This window comes from Schistocerca piceifrons, chromosome 6 (genome assembly GCF_021461385.2).
Source record: "Schistocerca piceifrons isolate TAMUIC-IGC-003096 chromosome 6, iqSchPice1.1, whole genome shotgun sequence".
Lineage (NCBI taxonomy): Eukaryota > Metazoa > Arthropoda > Insecta > Orthoptera > Acrididae > Schistocerca > Schistocerca piceifrons.
The window spans coordinates 250,957,971-250,981,355 of NC_060143.1; the positions used below are offsets into that span (position 1 = coordinate 250,957,971).

The 23,385-nt window shown below is 39.4% G+C and overlaps 1 protein-coding gene across 1 annotated transcript in view; it reads right to left on the reverse strand.

Annotated features, from left to right (window-relative positions):
• Positions 1–23,385, reverse strand: part of LOC124803257 (dynein axonemal heavy chain 1-like) — an 866,140-nt gene that overhangs the window by 81,496 nt on the left and 761,259 nt on the right. The window contains exons 49-50 of the mRNA XM_047264440.1: positions 21,147–21,326; positions 19,912–20,163 (exon numbers count right to left, since the gene is read on the reverse strand). Coding sequence (XP_047120396.1) covers positions 19,912–20,163; positions 21,147–21,326 — 432 coding nt within the window. The remainder of the gene's footprint in view (positions 1–19,911; positions 20,164–21,146; positions 21,327–23,385) is intronic.

The window sequence follows — 23,385 nt, forward strand, 5'->3', positions numbered from 1 at the left end:
GTAGATACTCCATGTAAATTGGTATGGGTGGAGGTTGTACTTAACAGCCGAACTAAGTTAATAATTGGTGCCTTCTACCAACCCCCAGACTCCGATGATATAGTTGCTGAACAGTTCAGAGAAAATTTGAGTCTCGTAACAAATAAATACCCCACTCATACGGTTATAGTTGATGGGGACTTCAACCTTCCCTCGATATGTTGGCAAAAATACTTGTTCAAAACTGGTGGTAGGCAGAAAACATCTTCCGAGATTGTCCTAAATTCTTTCTCCGAAAATTATTTCGAGCAGTTAGTCCACAAACCAATGTGAATTGTAAATGGTTGCGAAAGCACACTTGACCTCTTAGCCACAAACAATCCAGAGCTAATAGAGAGCATCATGACTGATACAGGGATTGGTGATCACAAGGTCGTTGTAGCTAGGCTCAATACCGCTTCTTCCAAATCCACCAGAAACAAACGCAAAATAATTTTATTTAAAAAAGCGGATAAAGTGTCGCTAGAAGCCTTCCTAAGAGACAATCTCCATTCCTTCCGAACTGACTATGCAAATGTAGATGAGATGTGCCTCAGATTCAAAGATACAGTAGCAACAGCAATTGAGAGATTCATACCTCATAAATTGGTAAGAGATGGAACTGATCCCCCATGGTACACAAAATAGGTCTGAACGCTGTTGAAGAGGCAATGGAAAAAGCATGCGGAGTTCAGAAGAACACGAAATCCCGAAGATTGGCTAAAATTTACAGATGCGTGAAATTTGGCATGGACTTCAATGCAAGATGCCTTTAATAGGTTCCACAACGAAACATTGTCTTGAAATTTGGTAGAAAATTCGAAAAATTCTGGTCATATGTAAAGTACACAAGCGGCAAGACGCAGTCAATACCTTCGTTGCGCAGTGCCGGTGGTACTGTTACCGATCAGTTATTGAACTCAGTTTTCCGAAATTCCTTCACCAGGGAAGACGAATGTAATATTCCACAATTTGAAACATGAACAGCTGCTAGCACGAGTTTCTTAGAAGTAGATACCTTAGGCGTTGCGAAGCAACTCAAATCGCTTGATACGGGCAAGTCTTCAGGTCCAGATTGTATACCGATTAGGTCCTTTCAGATTACGCTGATACAATAGCTCCCTACTTAGCAATCATATACAACCGCTTGCTCACTGATAGATGTGTACCTACAGACTGGAAAATTGCGCAGGTCGCGCCAGTGTTTAAGAAGGGTAGTAGGAGTAATCCATCGAACTACAGACCTATATCATTGACGTCACTTTGCAGTAGGGTTTTGGAGCATACACTGTATTTAAACATTATGAATCACCTCGAAGGGAACAATCTATTGATATGTAATCAGCATGGCTTCAGAAAACATCATTCTTGTGCAATGCAGCTAGCTCTTTATTTGCACGAAGTAATGGCCGCTATCGACAAGGGATCTCAAGTTGATTCCGTATTTCTAGATTTCCGGAAAGCTTTTGACACCGTTCCTCACAAGCGACTTCTAATCAAGCTGCGGTCTTATGGGGTATTGTCTCAGTTGTGCGACTGGATTCGTGATTTCCTGCCAGGAAGGTCGCAGTTCGTAGTAATAGACGGCAAATCATAGGGAAGCGTCCTGGGACCTCTGTTGTTCCTGATCTATATAAATGACCTGGGTGACAATCTGAGCAGTTCTCTTAGGTTGCTCGCAGATGATGCTGTAATTTACTGTCTAGTAAGGTCATCTGAAGACCAGTATCAGTTGCAAAGCGATTTAGAAAAGTTTGCTATATGGTGTGGCAGGTGGCAGTTGACGCTAAATAACGGAAAGTGTGAGATGATCCACATGAGTTCCAAAAGAAATCTGTTGGAATTCGATTACTCGATAAATAGTACAATTCTCAAGGCTGTCAATTCAACTAAGTACCTGGGTGTTAAAATTACGAACAACTTCAGTTGGAAAGACCACATAGATAATATCGTGGGGGAGGCGAGCCAAAGGTTGCGTTTCATAGGCAAAACACTTAGAAGATGCAAGAAGTCCACTAAAGAGACAGCTTACACTACACTCGTTCGTCCTCTGTTAGAATATTGCTGCACGGTGTGGGATCCTTACCAGGTGGGATTGACGGAGGACATCGAAAGGGTGCAAAAAAGGGCAGCTCGTTTTGTATTATCACGTAGTAGGGGAGAGAGTGTGGCAGATATGATACGCGAGTTGGGATGGGAGTCATTAAAGCAAAGACATTTTTCGTCACGGCGTGATCTATTTACGAAATTTGAGTCACCAACTTTCTCTTTCGAATGCGAAAATATTTTGTTGAGCCCTACATAGGCAGGAATGATCATCAAAATAAAATAAGAGAAATCAGAGCTCGAACAGAAAGGTTTAGGTGTTCGTTTTTCCCGCATGCTGTTCGGGAGTGAAATGGTAGAGAGATAGTATGATTGCGATTCGATGAACCCTCTGCCAAGCACTTAAATGTGAATTGCAGAGTAATCATGTAGATGTAGAAGTAGATGTAGCATAGTGTGCGGAAAGAATGAACACCTATATCTTTCTGTATGAGCTCTGATATCCCTATTTTATCGTGGTGATCGTTCTGCCCTATGTAGGTCAGTGTCAACAAAATATTTTCACATTCAGAGAAGAAAGTTGGTGATTGGAATTTCATGAGAAGGTTCAGTCACAATAAAAAAACGCCTTTCTTTTAATGATTTCCAGCCCAAATCCCGTATCATTTCTGTGACACTCTCTCCCATATACAATACAAAACGTGCTGCCTTTCTTTGAACTTTTGCAATGTACTCCGTCAGTCCTACCTGGTAAGGATCCCACACTGAGCAGCAGTATTCTAAAAGAGGACAGCCAAGTGTAGTGTAGGCAGTCTCCTTAGTAGGTCTGTTACATTTTCTAAGTGTCCTGCCAATAAAACGCAGCCATTGGTTAGCCTTCCCCACAACATTTTCTATGTGTTTTTTCCAATTTAAGTTGTTCATAATTGTAATACCTGGTATTTAGTTGAATTTACTGCTTTTAGATTAGACTGACTTATTGTGTAACCGAAGTTTAACGAGTTCCTTTTAGTACTCATGTGGATGTCCTCACACTTTTCATTATTTAAGGTCAACTGCCACTTTTCGCACCATTCAGATATTTTTTCTAAATTGTTTTGCAGTTTGTTTTGATCTTCTGATGACTTTATTAGTCGATAAACAACAGTGTCATCTGCAAACAACCAAACACGGCTGCTCAGATAGTCTCCCAAATCGTTTATATAGATAAGGAACAGCAAAGGGCCTATAACACACCGAGCGAGGCGGCGCAGTGGTTAGCGCATTCGGGAGGACGACGGTTCAATCCCGTCTCCGGCCATCCTGATTTAGGTTTTCCGTGATTTCCCTAAATCATTTCAGGCAAATGCCGGGATGGTTCCTTTGAAAGGGCACGGTCGATTTCCTTCCCAATCCTTCCCTAACCCGAGCTTGCGCTCCGTCTCTAATGACCTCGTTGTCGACGGGACGTTAAACACTAACCACCACCACCACCGCCTATAACACTACCTTGGGGAACGCCCGAAATCACTTCTGTTTTACTCGATGACTTTCCATCAATTACTATGAATTGTGACCTCTCTGACAGGAAATTGCAAATCCGGTCACATAACTGAGACGATATTCCATAACACGTAATTTTACTACGCGCTGCTTGTGTGGTACAGTGTCAAAAGCCTTCTGGAAATCCAGGAATACGGAATCGATCTGAAATCCCTTGTCAATAGCATTCAGCACTTCATGTGAATAAAGAGCTAGTTGTGTTTCACAGGAACGATGTTTTCTAAACCCATGTTGACTGGGTGTCAATAGATCGTTTCCTTCGAGGTAATTCATAATGTTCAAACACAATATATGTTCTAAAGTCCTGCTGCATATCAACGTTAATGATATGGGCCTGTAATTTAGTTGATTACTCCTACTACATTTCTTGAGTATTGGTGTGACCTGTGCAACTTTCCAGTCTTTGTGTACGGATCTTTCGTCGAGCAAACGGTCGTGTATGATTGTTAAATATGGAGCTAATGCATCAGCATACTCCGAAAGGAACCTAATTGGTATATAGTCTGGACCAGAAGACTTGCTTTTATTAAGTGATTTGAGTTGATTCACTACTCCAAGGATATTTACTTCTACGTTACTCATGTTGGCAGCTGTTCTTGATCCGAATTCTGGAATATTTACTTCGTCTTCTTTTGTGAAGACATTTCAGAAGGCTGTGTTTAGTAAATCTGCTTTGACAGCACTGTCTTCGATAGTATCTCCATTGTTATCCTGCAGAGAAGGCATTGACTGTATCTTGCCGCTAACATACTTCAAATATGACCAGAATCTCTTTGGATTTTCTGCCAGGTTTCAGACAAAGTTTCATTGTGGGAACTGTTATAGGTGTCTTGCATTGAACCTTGTCTTTTACATTTGAACACTGTCTAAAATATAAATCAAATCAACTTTTTATTAATAAATACACTTTACACAGTTTTCACACTTTTGACTACTCGCGCTTCACTGTACACCCCCCCCCCCCCCCCCCCCCCACTCACTGCCCTACTTTTTCACAATTCTTGATCCTCCTTCAGTTTCATATTTTCAATGTTGTTTTTGTTTTTGCCAAGTTACTTCAGAACTGGAAAGATCTCTTCCTCTTTTATGTTTAGGGCATTGTCTAAAATATACATCAAATCAACCTTTTATTAACAATACATCAAATCAACTTTCCATTGAAAAATGCACTAAGCACCCTTTACACACTTTTCACATTTTATTTTCAATTTGTATTTGGTCACTGTAGTACTTTGAATACTCACACTTCACTGTTTGTTTTTATTCATTCACTGCTCTACTTTTTCAGTTCCTTCCTTCATCACTCATAAGAAACTGACATTCACAACCAAGATGGGCCTTTCTTTATATACCCTTAACAATGGGTAGCCCCACCAGTAGCAAATTTGAGAACATGCCAAAAAGACTTTGAATTGTCCCCAATGTTCGACAACATTTGAGTGCGTTCTGGAATGCTTCACAATGATCTAGGATGTTCCAGTATCTTCACAAACATTCTGGAATCTTCTCAAATGTTCCAGATTATTCCCACCACTCCAGAACATCCCATATCCTTGTGGAACATTACAGAACATTCTGGAATGTTGTGGAACACTCTCAAATGTTCTGGAATGTTCTTGAATTTTCCCAAATGTTCAGGCAGGTCCTAGAAATTTCTAGATGGCGAAACTTCTCAACTCTTATATCTTCAAAAGTATGCCCTTCAGGTAAAAATGGGAACCTTCTACATGAATGGGGGATAGAGGGCTACCATACCATATAACTCCCTTGATCATATGGGGACTCATTTCAGAGTTTTAGCAACATATACATTGTACACTTACTTTTATAATATAATACTGATATTAATTAAACACTATAATATAGAACACCACACACAGATTTTTCAAAATGAATTACAAACTCATCTACCCAGGAATTAATTAACATATTAACAACTGTCCATCATAAGTAACTTCAGCTTGGTTTTAATTATTGGTTAAATGTCTGATTGGAGTGAAAACAATATTCCCTATGAATTACACAATGGATTTTTGTGCAAATTTTCACAGGCAAATGAAATAGAGAAATAGGGTTTCAAATTGATAAGTGTGAGGTATAGTCTTTCAAAATAATATTTACTTGCTTAAGTAATCATGATAATTAATAAATTCTTAATTAGTGATTTGAGGGAAAATTACCCAATGAATTTTTGCTCAAAATTTCATCGCCAAATGAAGAGTGGGAAATGGGACAAATAGGGTATCAAATTGACAAGCATGGGATGCAATTTGCAAAAAATTATTTACTTGATTTAGAGTACACATGACAGTTGGTAAAAATTTAATTAGTGATTTTAGGGAAAACTTAAACATTTTACAAACAGCTGCTGCTAGCTATGTAAATGAAGAGTCACAAAGTTCATTTCTTCAATGCCTAGTTAATTTGTGCATAAAAAGCTATGTTGGTGTAATATTTAACTGTCAAAATTGTTTTCTTTGAGTAGGTACTAAATGCAAGACATTTAGAGAACAGACACCAGTAAAGCAAATGAAGTGTAAATAAGATCATACTTTCTGAACAACACTGGAACAGTTCCGTCCTCCGTCACAGTGGGACCCACCTCCTCTTCCCCTAAATCACCCTCTCCAAACCTCCCAGGAATATCTCACTTCCAGCCTTGCCTCTCAATCCTTCTTGAAAAAACTTAATCCTACTCCCAACATCACCACAGCTGAAGCCCAAGCTATCCATGATCTGAAGGCTGACCGATCCTTCGTCATTCTTCCGGCTGACAAGGGTTCCACGACCGTGGTACTTGATCATCAGGAGTATGTGGCTGAGGGACTGTGTCAGCCGTCACACAGCGCTACATTCAAAGTTTGCCGAGGTAATTCCATTCCTGATGTCCAGGCGGAGCTTCAAGGAATCCTCAGAACCTTAGGCCACCTACAAAACCTTTCACCTGACTCCATCAACCTCCTGACCCCACCGACACCCTACACCCCTACCTTCTACCTACTTCCTAAAATTCACAAACCCAAACATCCTGGCCGCCCCATTGTAGCTGATTACCAAGCCCCCACAGAACGTATCTCTGCCTACATAGATCAACAACTTCAACCCATTACATGCAGGCTCCCATTCTTCATCAAAGAACCAACCACTTTCTCAAATGCCTGGAATCCTTACCCAATCTGTTAAACCCGAAAACCATCCTTGTAACCATCGATGCCACCTCATTATACACAAATATCCCGCACATCCAGGGCCTCGCTGCGATGGAGCACTTCCTTTCACGCCGATCACTTGCCACCCTACCTAAAACCTCTTTCCTCATTACCTTAGCCAGTTTCATCCTAACCCACAACTTCTTCACTTTTGAAGGCCAGACATACCAACAATTAAAGGGAACAGCCATGGGTACCAGGATGGCCCCCTCATACACCAACCTATTTATGGGTCGCTTAGAGGAAGCCTTCTTGGTTACCCAAGCCTGCCAACCCAAAGTTTGGTACAGATTTATTGATGACATCTTCATGATCTGAGAAGAACTCCAGAATTTCCTCTCCAACCTCAACTCCTTTGGTTCCATCGGATTCACCTGGTCCTACTCCAAATCACAGGCCACTCTCCTCGACGTTGACCTCCATCTGTCCAATGGCCAGCTTCACGCATCCGTCTTCATCAAACCCACCAACAAGCAACAGTACCTCCATTTTGACAGCAGCCACCCATTCCACATCAAACGGTCGCTTCCCTACAGCTTAGGTCTTCGTGGCAAACGAATCTGCTCCAGTCCTGAATCCCTGAACCATTACACCAATAACCTGAGAACAGCTGTCACATCCCACAGCTACTCTCCCGATCTGGTACAGAAGCAAATAGCTACAGCCACTTCCTCATTCCCTCAAACCCAGAACCTCCCACAGAAGAACCCCAAAAGTGCCCCACTTGTGACAGGATACATTCCAGGACTGGATCAGACTCTGAATGTGGCTCTCCAGCAGGGATACGGCTTCCTCAAATGCTGCCCTGAAATGAGATCCATCCTTTATGAAATCCTCCCCACTCCACCAAGGGTGTCTTTCCGCCATCCACCTAACCTTCATAACCTTTTGGTTCATCCCTATGAAATCCCCAAACCACCTTCCGTACCCTCTGGCTCCTACCCTTGTAACTGCCCCTTGTGTAAGACCTGTCCCATGCACCCTCCCACCACCACCTACTCCAGTACTGTAACCCGGAAGGTGTACACGATCAAAGGCAGAGTCACGTGTGAAAGCACCCACGTGATTTACCAACTGACATGCCTACACTGTGAAGCCTTCTATGTGGGAATGACCAGCAACAAACTTTCCATTCGCATGAACAGACACAGGCAGACAGTGTTTGTTGGTAAAGAGGATCACCCTGTGGCTAAACATGCCTTGGTGCACGGCCAGCACATCTTGGCACAGTGTTACACCGTCCTGTTATCTGGATACTTCCCACTGACACCAACCTATCAGAACTCTGGAGATGGGAACTTGCCCTTCAATACATTCTCTCTTCCCGTTACCCACCAGGCCTCAACCTCCGCTAATTTCAAGTTGCCGCTGCTCGTACCTCACCTGTCATTCAACACCATCTTTGCCTCTGTACTTCCGCCTCGACTGACATCTCTGCCCAACCTCTTTGCATTTACATATGTCTGCCTGTGTCTGTATATGTGCGGATGGGTATGTGTGTGTGTGTGAGTGTATACCTATCCTTTTTTCCCCGAGGTAAGTTTTTCCACTCCCGGGATTGGAATGACTCCTTACCCTCTCCCTTAAAACCCACATCCTTTCGTCTTTCCCTCTCCTTCCCTCTTTTCTGATGAAGTAAACTTGGGTTGCGAAAGCTTGAAATTTGTGTCTGTGTTTTTTATTGTCTCTATCAACATACCAATGCTTTCATTTGGTAAGTTACAGTATCTTTGTTTTTATATATATTTTTCCCACGTGGAATGTTTCCCTCTATTATATTTAAAATATAATTAACTTATATGTTATAAAAACTTTTAGACAATAATATATAGATGTCTATAACTACCCAGGGTGAATAGCTCCACATTCTATCATTGCTAAATATTCAGTCATTAATAGTCACTTTTAGCTGCCATAAAGCAGTTAGTTACAACTAGTCACCTAATTAATAAATGTAAACGTAAAGAACCTGTGTTAATATTGCTACTCACTGAACTGTGTTAGACTCAGTGCCATTGTATTACGAAGCTATTTTTTGATGAATGATAGACAACATAAAACTGGAAATTGATTATCATTTCAGAGTCAGTTGTAAAATAATGCATACTGACTGTAACGTCTGTTATTTCTGCTTACTGAAAATTCCTAGCATTATTTAATAAATCACTGATCATGGGTGAAAGAGGATTCCATATTAGGCTTATAGATCAGTAAAATTACAATAAGGTGATGCAGGTATTAAAAGACAGCTGTGTTTGTGGTCCTAGCCTTCCTTGATGCTTTCATAGTAAAAGATTGTTGCTTATAATGCACTGAAACCTATTATTATCTTTGAGAAACCACTGAGATATGGTGCAGAGATGTAACTGTTCTTTGTTGATTCCTCTGCCTGCAGGGAGGAAGACAAAACCATGATTGTACTTGGGGAAACCTTGGATAAATGTACTGAGAGCACTCACCAAATTCATTGAGTTTCTTGATCTCAAAATTGACAAAATACCTGAAGATAAACAGTAGTATAAATATAAGACACACACGGCTACATTGCCTTGACAATGTAGTTTGAATGGGACGAGTGGTATTTCTGGTGGAGAAAATGACAGGAACAAGGAGAGCACTAGTGCAGCAGGCAAGGTAAGTTGTACATGGCAAAAATTGTGGTACAAGACTGACGACAGGGGGGAGATGGGAGGGAAAGGGAGACTGCAGGGAGAATGCTGTGGGTGTAGATAAATGGAGTGAAGTGGGACACATGAGGATAGAGTTGAGATAGATGTGAAACAGGTTAATGTCAGGAGGATTGCAGGCTTGAAGGATGTGCCATAAGGGTAATTACAGCTGTGTAGTTCAGAGAAGCTGGCATGAAAGTGGGGGGGGGAGTAGGTCAGGTCAGAAGGCAGCCATTAAAGTGGAGTATGGGAATATGCTGTGCTCAGCAAACCGTTCTATCACTCGGTGGGTAGCTTGACCACATTTTGTTGTTGCTAATGATGAAAGGCAGTCAGCACTTTGGTAGAGGATGTTGTTCCTGCTCAGGTTGATAACGAGTAATGGGAGGGCTCTCCTTTGTGGCTAGCTGATGAGAGCAGATGGAGAATATGGAGCTGGTGTGGATTCTGTGCAAGGAATTATTTCTCATTACAGATGCACCATCCACAGGTGGCTACACTGCATGGGAGAGAGTTTTTAGTGCACAAGGAAAGGCAGATATCAAAGTGAAGGTTGAGCTTTATCTATACAAATATTTTTATGGAGTTATCAGAGAGGTGCAGGTCAATGTCCAGGATGCAGCATGCCGTGCTGAAGAGCGTTAGGTGAAATCAAAATGAGAGAAACTGTTGACACTATGGAGGAATGAGGCCAGAGTGCCTTGGCCTGGATCCACATCACAAAGATGTCAATGGACGTGAACCAGACAAGGAGTTTACAAACTTGGATAATTGGAAAGGATTATTCGAGATGGACTTTAAGTAGGTTAGCACAGGAGTACGCCAAGTGTGTACCAATGGAAGTGCCGAAGATTTGTTTGTATATAATCCCTCAAATGAGAAATAATTGTGGCTAAGGGTATTGTTCATCAAGTGTGTAACAAATGATGTAGTGAGTTGGAGTTGAGAGAATTTTGTGAGGGGTAGTGCCAACTGAGGCCAGGCCATGGGCATGGAGGGAGGTTACGTTCACTGGAATGTGTTGTTATTAGTTATAAGTAAGGATCCAAGTGGTAATAGAATGAGGACAGTGGGGAGGTAATGAAGGAAGTAGCCCATTTTCTTGATAAAGGATGTTAGACTATGTGCACTGGGTCAGATGTTTTAGTCAACAAGGGCTTCCTGTGGAAGCACAGAAACTTGGTGCTTTGGTGCTTCTAGGATAGTTACGTCTATGAAATTTAGGATCAAATAGAAAGGGCATGTGGATGTGGTAGATGAAATAAGGAAGGAGACTGACACTGAGGAGAGCTGCTGGAAATGATTTGAGTAGGAGTTGGATGTCGTGGTAGACTTTTGGGATAGAATTGCTGTGGCAGGACTTGCAAGCAGAAGAGTCACGCAGTTGGCAGGCATTTTGTGTCAGGTTACTGTAGTGGATGCTCTACCTGCAGGGAGGATGATACAATCTGGGATGGCTGTTATCTCCATCACCATGAGGTATGTGTTCTTGGAAATGGACCTTGGGGAGAGAAAGGCATTTCTAGAAGGTAGCCTGGGTAGTGGTTTTTTAGTCTATCTTCCACCTTTAAGGTCTCAGGTTTTTAAATTGCATCCAGTGCAGTCACTAACAATCAATCTTTCCTTTTCATCCTTACCAATAAGTCTCCGCTCACCCAGGGTTCTGGGTGATATTTCTGAAGCCTCCCCATTTCTTAAACCTCGACAGTTCTTTTCTTTCATCTCTCCTCTTTCTCCTTCAACCATTCTGCCAGAAAAAGGAACAACTGGCTCCAAAAGCTTTCATGTTTACTTAACCTTTATATATGTTTTCTTCTGCCATTACTTGCAAGTACATATTTTATCCATCCGATCATGTTATTTTTTATTTATTTGAATATAAGTGTTTTATGTTTGCTCTGTTGATAGGTTCCACATCATAATATTTATTGTGAATTTGATCTATGGAACAACTAACTGACTAACTAGAAAGGATAGTATACCATCCATTCACCTGGTAACATGTACAACACACATGTATTCCAACTGCATTTCATTCATCAGTACCTCTTCCATAAGTTTCCACCACTAAGCTACTTCACTGTTTTCCTGTCTCTTCTAATAATTCCTAAGATGTGTCTCTGCATCACTTATTTAACAAACCTTAGTTTTAAATCATTTTTGCATTTAAATACCAAGTATTACTGACATACGTCAAAACTGATCATACGCTTTCCTTTTCAGATACATTACAAGTTCTAAAAACCCAAACTTATTTCACTGAAGGCATTCCATGCCACATCATTAGGCAATCTAGCAAGTCATTCTTTTCAGCTGTCCATAAACATAAAATATCATTAATTGATTCTATGACTTGATTGTTAATTTGTGTTGCATTCTCTGTTTTGATTATAAGTTTGTGAGGTGTTATTCTAACCAATTTTTGGGCCTACTTCCACACTCACTCTCCTCAATTCTTCTGTTTCCATTAAAAGCAAACAGTATATCATCATCAAAATTAAGGTAATTCAGATACATTTAATTAACTTGTATTTATTTTAATGAAACCAGAACAAAGAGGTGCAATTAAAACACCAGAGACATAAAGCTCATTATGTGTGACCTACTTGGAACAATTGCAGAAGTAATAGATGATAGAAATAGGTACACCTTGCCTAACAACTGATCTTCCTGGTAAAGCTACAAGATTTGTTGGCATAAACAGTGTTATGTGAGTGCTGATTATTGATCTAATGTAACAGATATATAAAAAAACCAAAATTTATGTAAAATTGTGATCAAAATTTGATATGAACTATATAATCTCACAATAAAACCAGCATACCTAGTGGCATATTGGCTGAATACCATGTCTGTTAGGTATTTTGTACTTGGAGCAGACAAAGATTCAGATAGTAATCATGCTGTATGGCAAGTCAAAATTTCTAGTTATGAATGCTCTCTCAGATTCTGTATGTCAAATACTTTGAAGTGCAGTAGAACATTACACTCTTCACCACAGTATTGATTGTGAATAAGTAAATAATAATACATCTATATCTATAATCTGCAAACTGCCATGAGGTTCATGGCAGAGGGAATGTCCCATTGTACCAGTTATTTGGGTTTCTTCTTGTTACATTCACGTGCAGAGCACAGAAAGAATGATGATTAAATGCCTCTGCATGCACAGTAATTATTCTATTGTAATCTTATCATGATCCCTATGTTAGCAATATGAAGGGGACTGTAATATATTCCTAGAGTTAGCATTTAAAGCCAGTTCTTGATGCCAGTTGTTGATGCTTTGTTAGTAGACTTTTTCGGGATAGTTTACATCTGTCTTGAAGATTCTTCCATGTCAGTTCCTTCACCATCTCTCTGACACTCTCCCATGGATCACACAAACCTGTAACCATTCATGCTGATCTTCTCTATATATGTTCAACATCCCCTGTTAGTCTTATTTGGTGTGGATCCCAAGCACTTGTGCAATATTCTACAACTGATTGCTTGAGTGATTTATAAGCAATCTCCTTTGTAGACTAATTGCACTTTCCCAGTATTCTACCAGTAAACGTAAGTCTCTTATCTGCTTTACTCACAACTGAGCCTCTGTGGCCATTCAATTTAATATCCCTACAGAGTGTTACACATTTCATATCCCTACAAAGTGTTACACCCAGTATTTGTATGAGTTGGCTGAGTCCAACAGTGACTCACTAATATTATTGTAATAGGATACTATATCTTTTCTTTCTGTGGAGTACACAATTTCTACATTTCTGGATATCTAAAGCAAGTTGTCAAACTTTGCACCACTTTGAAATCTTGTTAAGGTCTGACTGAATATTTAGTAGCTTCTTTCAGATAGTCCTTCACTATAGATAATGACATCATCTGCAAAAAGTCTTAGGTTACTATTAATATTGTCTGCAAGGTCATTGACATGCAAGATGAACGGCAAGGGGTCCAATGCACTTCCCTGGGGTACATCTCAAAGTTAACTTCTACATCTGATGATGACTCTCCATCCAAGATAACATACTATGTCCTCCCTACCAAAAACTCCTCAATTCAGTCACAAATTTCACTTGATACCCCATGTGACTGTACTTTTGACAAATTCCATAGGTGAGGTACTGAGTCAAATGTTTTTCAGAAATCAAGAAATACTGCATCTACCTGACTGCCTTGATCCATAGCTTTCAGTATGCCCTCTGAGAAAAGTACGAGTTGTGTTGACAGTAGTTTCGTGGATCACTTCTATAACCCTTCTTGTAGATGTGTGTGACCAAAGCTGGTTGCACCCTGTTCCCTCAATGGCTGCTGGAATATCCTTTTCAACATGTTGAATGAGGCCCTCAGGCATACACACTGAGTGCACCTGGTGTCCTTTCCTGTTCCTTCTTGCCATTTCCCTATGGGTACGATCATTCACCACCAAGGGCCTTGCCACAGTGGTAACACTGGTTCCAATGAGACCACCGAAGTTAAGTGCTGTCGGGCTGGGCTAGCACTTGGATGGGTGACCGTCCGATCTGTCGGACGCTGTTGGCAAGCAGGGAGCACTCAGTACTTGTGAGGCAACCATTTGAACTGCTGACATTTTATAAACCCTTATCCTATTGCATTTGGCTCTTCTTGACACTGGACAAAACAGTTTTCTCCAAAATAGGTGAAGTGGGTCCCACTGACTCAGTTTCAGTTTCAATGAAAGACAGCACCTCAAACTTTTTGGTTACGGGGATCGGTACAACACCTCGAGTCCTCCCAGGTCCCTGTCCACCCTGTACAGGATGCCTACATCTACCATCGACATGCCACTCATAGTCAAGATGAGTAATGACAGAACCTGTACATTCTGCGGAGGAGAGGATGATATTAATAACCCCTACTGAGTTTCAATGAGAACCAGCCCAGCCTAAAAAGACTGACAATTCTAATGATGCTTATTCTTAAAACACACACAAGACAGGATAAAACAAAACAGTGTTGTCCAGAGCAATCATGGTAAATCATCGAACAGATCGTACATGTAATTTAGTGGAAACAGAAGATTATGCATAGACTCTCACAAGCATGTCACCACAAGCATTCACTCATTTACACAGTACAAAAATTTATAATGAAGAAGCAAACAGCTTCAGAATAACTAAAAAACTAATGACTTTGAAAAATTATTTTATATTATTGCCTCTAAGACCAAGCTACTTTTGTGCAATGTGGTTTGTGAAATGTGACAATCTTTTAGTCAAACTGAAATATTTGATGTGCAATATATTATGGCAGCAGCAAAATATATTAATGGCAAAGATATTAAAGCAGTTACTGATTTTAGTAGGGCAAGTTGGAGTCACTATGAACTACTATTCCATCACAATTTTATTGTTTCACATATTGTCTGAAGACATCAAATTCCAGCAACAAGTAGACATGGGACATTGATCGTTGGACAATAATTACATACTGAACACACTTAATTGCTTCTGATGTGTCTGTATACTTTCAGCAATTATTGTTTTATGGTAAGTGGTTACAGTTCTGTAATTCTAGTGACCTTTTTTTTTTTGGCAAGAGTAGCACTGCATTGATTTCATCTTCTTGCATATTAGATAGTAGTATATACTTTGCCACCAATCAGAAAATCTGTTTGCAGGCTATTTATTAAAATTGGAACCATGGACCTTGCCGTTGGTGGGGAGGCTTGTGTGCCTCACCGATACAGATGGCCGTACCATAGGTGCAACCACAATGGAGGGGTATCTGTTGAGAGGCCAGACAAACGTGTGGTTCCTGAAGAGGGGCAGCAGCCTTTTGAGTAGTTGCAGGGGCAATGGTCTGGATGATTGACTGATCTGGCCTTGTAACACTAACCAAAACGGCCTTGCTGTGCTGGTACTGCGAATGGCTGCAAGCAAGGGGAAACTACAGCCATAATTTTTCCCGAGGGCATGCAGCTTTACTGTATGGTTAAATGATGATGGCGTCCTGTTGGGTAAAACATTCCAGAGGTAAAATACTCCCCCATTCGGATCTCCGGGCGGGGACTACTCAGGAGGACGTCATTATCAGGAGAAAGAAAACTGGCATTCTACGGATCGGAGTGTGGACTGTCAGATCCCTTAATCGGGCAGGTAGGTAAGAAAATTTAAAAAGGGAAATGGATAGGTTAAAGTTAGATATAGTGGGAATTAGTGAAATTTGGTGGCAGGAGGAACAAGACTTTTGGTCACGTGAATACAGGGTTATAAATACAAAATCAAATGGGGGTAATGCAGGAGTAGGTTTAATAATGAATTAAAAAATAGGAGTGCGGGTAAGTTACTACAAACAGCATAGGGAACACATTATTGAGGCCAAGATAGACACGAAGCCCACACCTACTACAATAGAACAAGTTTATATGCCTACTAGCTCTGCAGATGATGAAGAAATTGATGAAATGTATGATGAGATAAAAGAAATTAGTCAGGTAGTGAAGGGAGATGAAAATTTAATAGTCATGGGTGACTGGAATTTGAGAGTAGGAAAAGGGAGAGAAGGAAACATACTAGATGAATATGGATTGGGGGAAATAAATGAAAGAGGAAGCCGTCTGGTAGAATTTTGCACAGAGCATAACTTAATCATAGCTAACACTTGGTTCAAGAACCATAAAAGAAGGTTGTACACATGGAAGAATCCTGGAAATACTAGAGGGTATCAGATAGATTATATAATGGTAAGACAGAGATTTAGGAACCAGGTTTTAAATTGTAAGACATTTCCAGGGGCGGGTGTGGACTCTGACCACAATCTATTGGTTGGTTAGGAGCTGTAGATTAAAACTGAAGAAACTACAAAAAGGTTGGAATTTAAGGAGGTGGGATCTGGACAAACTGATTAAACCAGAGGTTGTACAGAGTTTCAGGGAGAGCATAAGCAAACAATTATCACAAATGGGGGAAAGAAATACAATAGAAGAAGAATGAGTAGCTCTGAGGGATGAAGTAGTGAAGGCAGCAGAGGATCAAGTAGGTAAAAAGACGAGGGCTAGTAGAAATCCTTGGGTAACAGAAGAAATATTGAATTTAATTGATGAAAGGAGAAAATATAAAAATGCAGTAAATGAAGCAGGCAAAAAGGAATACAAACGTCTCAAAAATGAGATCGACAGGAAGTGCAAAATGGCTAAGCAGGGATGGCTAGAGGACAAATGTAAGGATGTAGAGGCTTATCTCACTAGGGGTAAGATAGATACTGCCTACAGGAAAATTAAAGAGACCTTTGGAGAAAAGAGAACCAGTTGTATGAATATCAAGAGCTCAGATGGAAACCCAGTTCTAAGCAACGAAGGGAAAGCAGAAAGGTGGAGGGAGTATATAGAGGGCCTATACAAGGGCAATGTATTTGAGGAAAATATTATGGAAATGGAAGAGGATGTAGATGAAAATGAAATGGGAGATACGATTCTGTGTGAAGAGTTTGACAGAGCACTAAAAGATCTGAGTAGAAACAAGGCCCCGGGAGTAGACAACATTCCATTAGAAGTACTGACAGCCTTGGGAGAGCCAGTCCTGACAAATCTCTACCATTTGGTGAGCAAGATGTATGAGACAGACGAAATACCCCCAGACTTCAATATAATAATTCCAATCCCAAAGAAAGCAGGTGTTCATAGATGTGAAAATTACCAAACTATCAGTTTAATAAGCCACGGCTGCAAAATACTAACGCGAATTCTTTACAGACGAATGGAAAAACTAGTAGAGGTCAACCTTGGGGAAGATCAGTTTGGATTCCGTAGAAATATTGGAACACGTGAGGCAATACTGACCCTATGGCTTATGTTAGAAGCTAGATTAAGAAAAAGCAAACCTATGTTTCTAGCATTTGTAGACTTAGAGAAAGCTTTTGACAATGTTGACTGGAACTGGAATACTCTCTTTTCAAGTTCTGAAGGTGGCAGGGGTAAAATACAGGGAGCGAAAGGCTATTTACAATTTGTACAGAAACCAAATGGCAGTTATGAGTCGAGGGACATGAAAGAGAAGCAGTGGTTGGGAAGGGAGTGAGACAGGGGTGTAGCCTCTCCCCGATGTTATTCAATCAGTGTATTGAGCAAGCAGTAAAGGAAACAAAAGAAAAATTTGGAATATGTATTAAAATCCATGGAGAAGAAATAAAAACTTTTAGGTTCGCCGATGACATTGTAATTCTGTCAGAGACAGCAAAGGACTTGGAAGGGCATTTGAATGAAATGGATAGTGTCTTGAAAGGAGGATATAAAATGAACATCAACAAAAGCAAAACGAGGATAATGGAATGTAGTCGAATCAAGTCGGGTGATGCTGGGGGAATTAGATTAGGAGACGCTTAAATTAGTAAAGGAATTTTGCTATTTGGGGAGCAAAATAACTGATGATGGTCAAAGTAGAGAGGATATAAAATGTAGACTGGCAATGGCAAGAAAAGCGTTTCTGAAGAAGAGAAATTTGTTAACATCGAGTATAGATTTAAGTGTCAGGAAGTTGTTTCTGAAAGTATTTGTATGGAGTGTAGCCATCTATGGAAGTGAAACATGGATGATAAATAGTTTGGACAAGAAGAGAATAGAAGCTTTTGAAATGTGGTGCTACAGAAGAGTGCTGAAGATTAGATGGGTAGATCACATAACTAATGAGGAGGTATTGAATACAATTGGGGAGAAGAGGAGTTTGTGGCACAACCTGACAAGAAGAAGGGACCGGTTGGTAGGCATCAAGGGATCACAAATTTAGCATTGGAGGGCAGTGTGAAGGGTAAAAATCGTAGAGGGAGATCAAGAGATGTATACACTAAGCAGATTCAGAAGGACGTAGGTTGCAGTACTTACTGGGAGATGAAAAAGCTTGCACAGGATACAGTAGCATGGAGAGCTGCATCAAACCAGTCTGAGGACTGAAGACCACAACAACATTAAAATTTTGTGTTCTTGAATAACAGACACCTTTCTGGGCCACAGTATGTGACTTGAAATCTTTAGGAAGAGTTTTCTTGTTTCTAACAACAATATTAGAAAAAGGATAGACTGCTACGCACTGTAAAGATGACCCCAGACAGGTGCAATGAAAAGACTGTTACAAATTTTAATTTTTGGTCAGAGTCTTCTTCGGCTAAGAAAATATACACACATTCACGCAAGCAAGCATACATAATGCGTAAGTGACTACAACCACCAGCAGTCCTGACAGGAAATCTGGCAGTGGTATCGGTAATGTATGTATGAGGTGTGCTTGTTTGTGTGAATGTGTATGTGTGTGTGTGTGTGTGTGTGTGTGTGTGTGTGTGTGTGTGTGTGTGTGTGTGTTTTCTTTACTGAAGAAGGCTTTAGCTGAAAGTGTGATGTGCAACAGCCAATTTGTTGTGCCTGTCTGTAACGTAATGTGTCATCTCATGGTGAGCAGCAATCTATCCTCTTCCTAATATTGTTGATAATCCAGCCTGGAGTTACTTGTTTCTAATACTCATTGGATGAATTGAGCTGATGGTTTGAAAAAGACATACAGTATTAATGAAATATTGAATTAAGGGATAAAAATATTGAGAAGTGAAGTTCTTCCTAAGGTTTCAGTAGACTGGCAGACCATCTTGTGAATTAATAGTGCTCTTATCTGAATCCTTCTATGAAATACTTTCTTTACAATTTTTGGAACAGTAATGAATCCATTCATTTTTCATGTATCACCTGCTGCATTATGTCTCTTGTGATACAAATTAAAAACCATTACTGACTATTTTAAATGCAAAATAGAAGGTGATATTAGGGAAGTTTGAATGTTTGCCTATGGTGTTTGCTAGACACATCATTGCATTGGAAGTTATACTGTTCACAGATGTCTGAGATTATGGGTGAACACAAATATGAAAAATAGAAAAAAAGTAATACTTGAAAGCAGTACAATAGTGTACAGCCTACAATGAAACAGTCACGTACTCTCACTTCAGAAATGATCATACATGAATATAAAACCAGATAATTCAGAGAAAAATTGTATACAGACATTTAAAAAAAAAAGAAAGACATGACAACTAGGAAGTTGCAGTATAACTTTATTTTATTTAAATGTGTGTGAATTCATAAGGGACCAAACTGCTGAGGTCATCAGTCCCTAGACTTACACACCACTTAAACTAACTTATGCTAAGAACAACACACACACACCCATGCCCGAGGGAGGACTCAAGCCTCCAGCAGGAGGGGCTGTGCAATCTGTGAGATGGAGCCTCTATCCACATGGCTACTCCATGCAGCTACTTTATTTAACATCAAGTTCTGATATAAATATGTCAACTGGCTAATTATGATGAGCTATTGTCACCATGTGCCATGAACCATTAAACATTATAATAAATTGCTGAAAATGTTAAGAGTAGCAAGTAGTTCTGTATGTTGCTATTTTAATGAAAAATCAAGATCAGCTAACCTTAAATGGGATGTCTTCATACTCCTCCAAGAACATGTGAAGCTGTGAAATGCAAATACGGAGGTCTCCATCAGTGAACTCATATGGTATGTTGAAACCAAGAGGTCCAAACTTACGTCTCTCTAGGCATACACCATGGAAGAGACACAGTGAGAAAAGAAGCCATTTGAAAATAGGTACTTTTACTCCATCGGAGCTTATGTAGCCTGCCATTTCTGTGACTTGATTGCTGTATGCACGAATCATGTTTGCCTGAAAATGTAAATTCGTTGAAATAATTAAACATGCACTTATTTATTATAACTGTCTAAAATATATTTATGTACCTATAAAATATCTGGCCAATTATGGAATGAAACTTACAAATAAAGAAGAGATTACATGATGAAGAAATGTATCCACAGCAGAGGCATACACCTATTTAGATTTGGCATGGTTCTGAACTATAGAAAGATCTTGATCACCCAATAGTTTATTAAGCATTGTGCATTTCAAATTTTCACCGTCAGACTGAAGCTATGGAATTAACAATAACAATTATGTACATAATAACATATCTATGCAACTTGTTATCCCAAATACAGAATTTTCAATTAATATCATACTTACACTTACATCAAACTTTAGTAGAAAGCTCACAAAAGAGAGCACATAGACTGAATATAATATAGATCTCATTAGGCATATTTTACAGTGCTATTGTTTATTCAAAGAGAATCAGTGCCAAACTGACAGTGGAAATTAAGTTATCCAAGTAGTACTGGCCTTCATTTACTTCTTTGGTAGGTTATTCACCACAGTCAGTTTAGCATCAGTTCTCTTCAAATAGACAACAGCACCATCAATTATCCCTATACAAGATCTGGATTAAGTTCAGTCTATGTGATCACATTCATGAGCTTTTTACTACAGTTTAATTTAAATGTAAGTACAATATTAACTGAAAATTCTGTATTTGGATTATTAAGATGCACAGTTATGTTATTCTGTACATATTTGTTATCATTAATTTCCTTGGACACACTACTTCCACCGTCTCAGTCTGATGATGAAATTCTGAAATGATTAACATTTAATAAAGAACTCTGTGATCAAGGCCTATCTATAGTTCAAAGATGTGCTAAATAAAGAAGCTTAAAATTCATCAACTGTGTCTGAAATATGAAACATCTACTCATTACATGTTTGTTAAGCACAATTCATGAAAGTATAAATTTTTTGATCATAAGTACTACCTTAACTCCTCTGGGGGGTTCAACTGTCATCTTGGTACCATTCTGTAAAATTGAAACAGGAAAGGATGGTGATGGCGTCGATGTAAGCCAGACACGAAATTCCTTATGTGAACTCTCAGGGCTAATATTTTCAATGAGTCGCTCAAGCCGTGGCATCCAACTTGGTGCCAGATGGCAGTTCTGAAAAGGACAAATTTTTCAAAGGTTATTACAGCCTATGAAATACTTCACAAACAGCAGCAGTTACTAATATACTGAAAATGCAGATTTTATACATAGTATGCTATATTTAGCTAAAAAATAACAATTAATTTGCATTTTATACATCTTCTTCTGAAAAACAATACTAAAAGCCAACACAATAGCGTATTTTATAAGGACAGACATACTGTCTATTTTTTACTAATGCCACAATTTTGAATTGGCAGCTGCGAGACATTGTGATGAAGTTGACGTGTTACACCGTAACCAACCTGAAAACATCTGAAGGTGTCCACTATTTGCCAAAACTGTGAATAAACTGAAATTGCATCAAAACTGTGACCATTCTAAATTGTTTCTCATTTATTACCCCACTGGAAACACAGTACATTATAACTAATGCTGTGTAAAACAATGATGACAGTATAGCCACACTTACAGTATTTGATTTAATTGCACACATTAAAGACAAAACAAAGATTGGTACCTGTATTGTAAGAATACTGCTGCAAGCTGGAAAACTAGAAAACTTTAAATGAAAGATAGCTTGGAATAATATCAATCTGAAACAAATTGCTGAGATCAGATGTGATGTATGGGGGGAGTTGTAGTCAGACGAATATACAATGTACTATTCATGATGACAATTTAAAGCAAGAACTGTTGTAGGAATGATTATGACAGAAAATGGCTAAGTGTGTGAAAACAGTTGACTATGCAAGCGACACAATCATCAGCGTAGGCTAGATGGCATGCAAAAATATACGAGGGTCATCCACAAAGTAAGTTCCATTTCTATTTCTATCTGCAGCAGCACTACGATCGCAGTTCTGAGCATGTGTGGCAGTTACTCTGACTCAAGGAGAAGACATATGCCATTTTCAGATCGCTGCTGGTGATGTGTGCTATGTAGTGCTCGTTTATAATGCCAACCATAACTGAAAATGCTGTCGCATGTGAAATCAGATCTGTGATTCATTGTCCAAATTCAAAGAAAGTTAAACCTAAGGAAATTCATCGGCAAATCTGTGAGGTTTATGGACAAAATGCTATGAGTGATTCAATGGTTAGAAGATGGGTCAGACTGTTCAATGAAGGCCATGATCAAGTGCATGAGGAAGAATGAAATAGACACCCATCTGTGGTTACTGATGAACTGGTTCACACAGCTCAAGAGAAGATTAAGCACAACTGTAAGTGTACACTTATTGCCCTTGCTATGGAAGTTCTGCAGATCTCATGATCACTAATTCATGAAATGGTTACTGAAAAACTGAAATTTGTTGTTTTTTTGCACAATAATGCCCGACCTCACATGACGAATGTGAGCAAACAACTCTTACGGGAATTTCATTGGGACGTGTTTGATCATCCTCCATACAGCCTGGATCTTGCTCCTTGTGACTTTCTTCTCCTCTTACACCTAAAATATGTCCTTGGTGATGATGAAGTGAAAGGACATGTTATCACTCAGTTGAAAACACAGACGGCAACTTTCTATGTAGAAGGCATACAAAAAAGTGTGCCAACCTATGACAAGTGCCTACAAAATTTCGGAAGCTATGTAGAAAAGTAGTTTAACAGTTGTAGTTTTTTGTACAATAAATATTTTTTCTGTGTCTGTACATGTTTGTTTTATATAACCAGCTTCAGAACACAATGACCAGTTAGTAAAGGAAATATAAATCAGTACAGAAAATTGTTACTGGTTCGTTCATTTCTTTTGACTCAAATGAATCAAGTTATCGAGTAGTTGTACTTTCCTACGTAGCATGTACGTCCGCGTCATCATATTTTATGTGTTTCTCTCTGCCATGTAGATAGCTAACAAATACCTATGACAAAAGTCGCAGCCATTCAAGTGATATAGTGATCTCCATATGTTATTCTGTCTGGCATTTGTTTGAGAAAAGTTGCAAATATTCTACTCTTTTCTTATACAGAGAACCTTCGATATGTAGTGTTATTAATAAGGACTATTCGCTGAATAGGGTGTTAGTTTACATTCATAAGCAGAAATATCAAGAATGAATAAGTA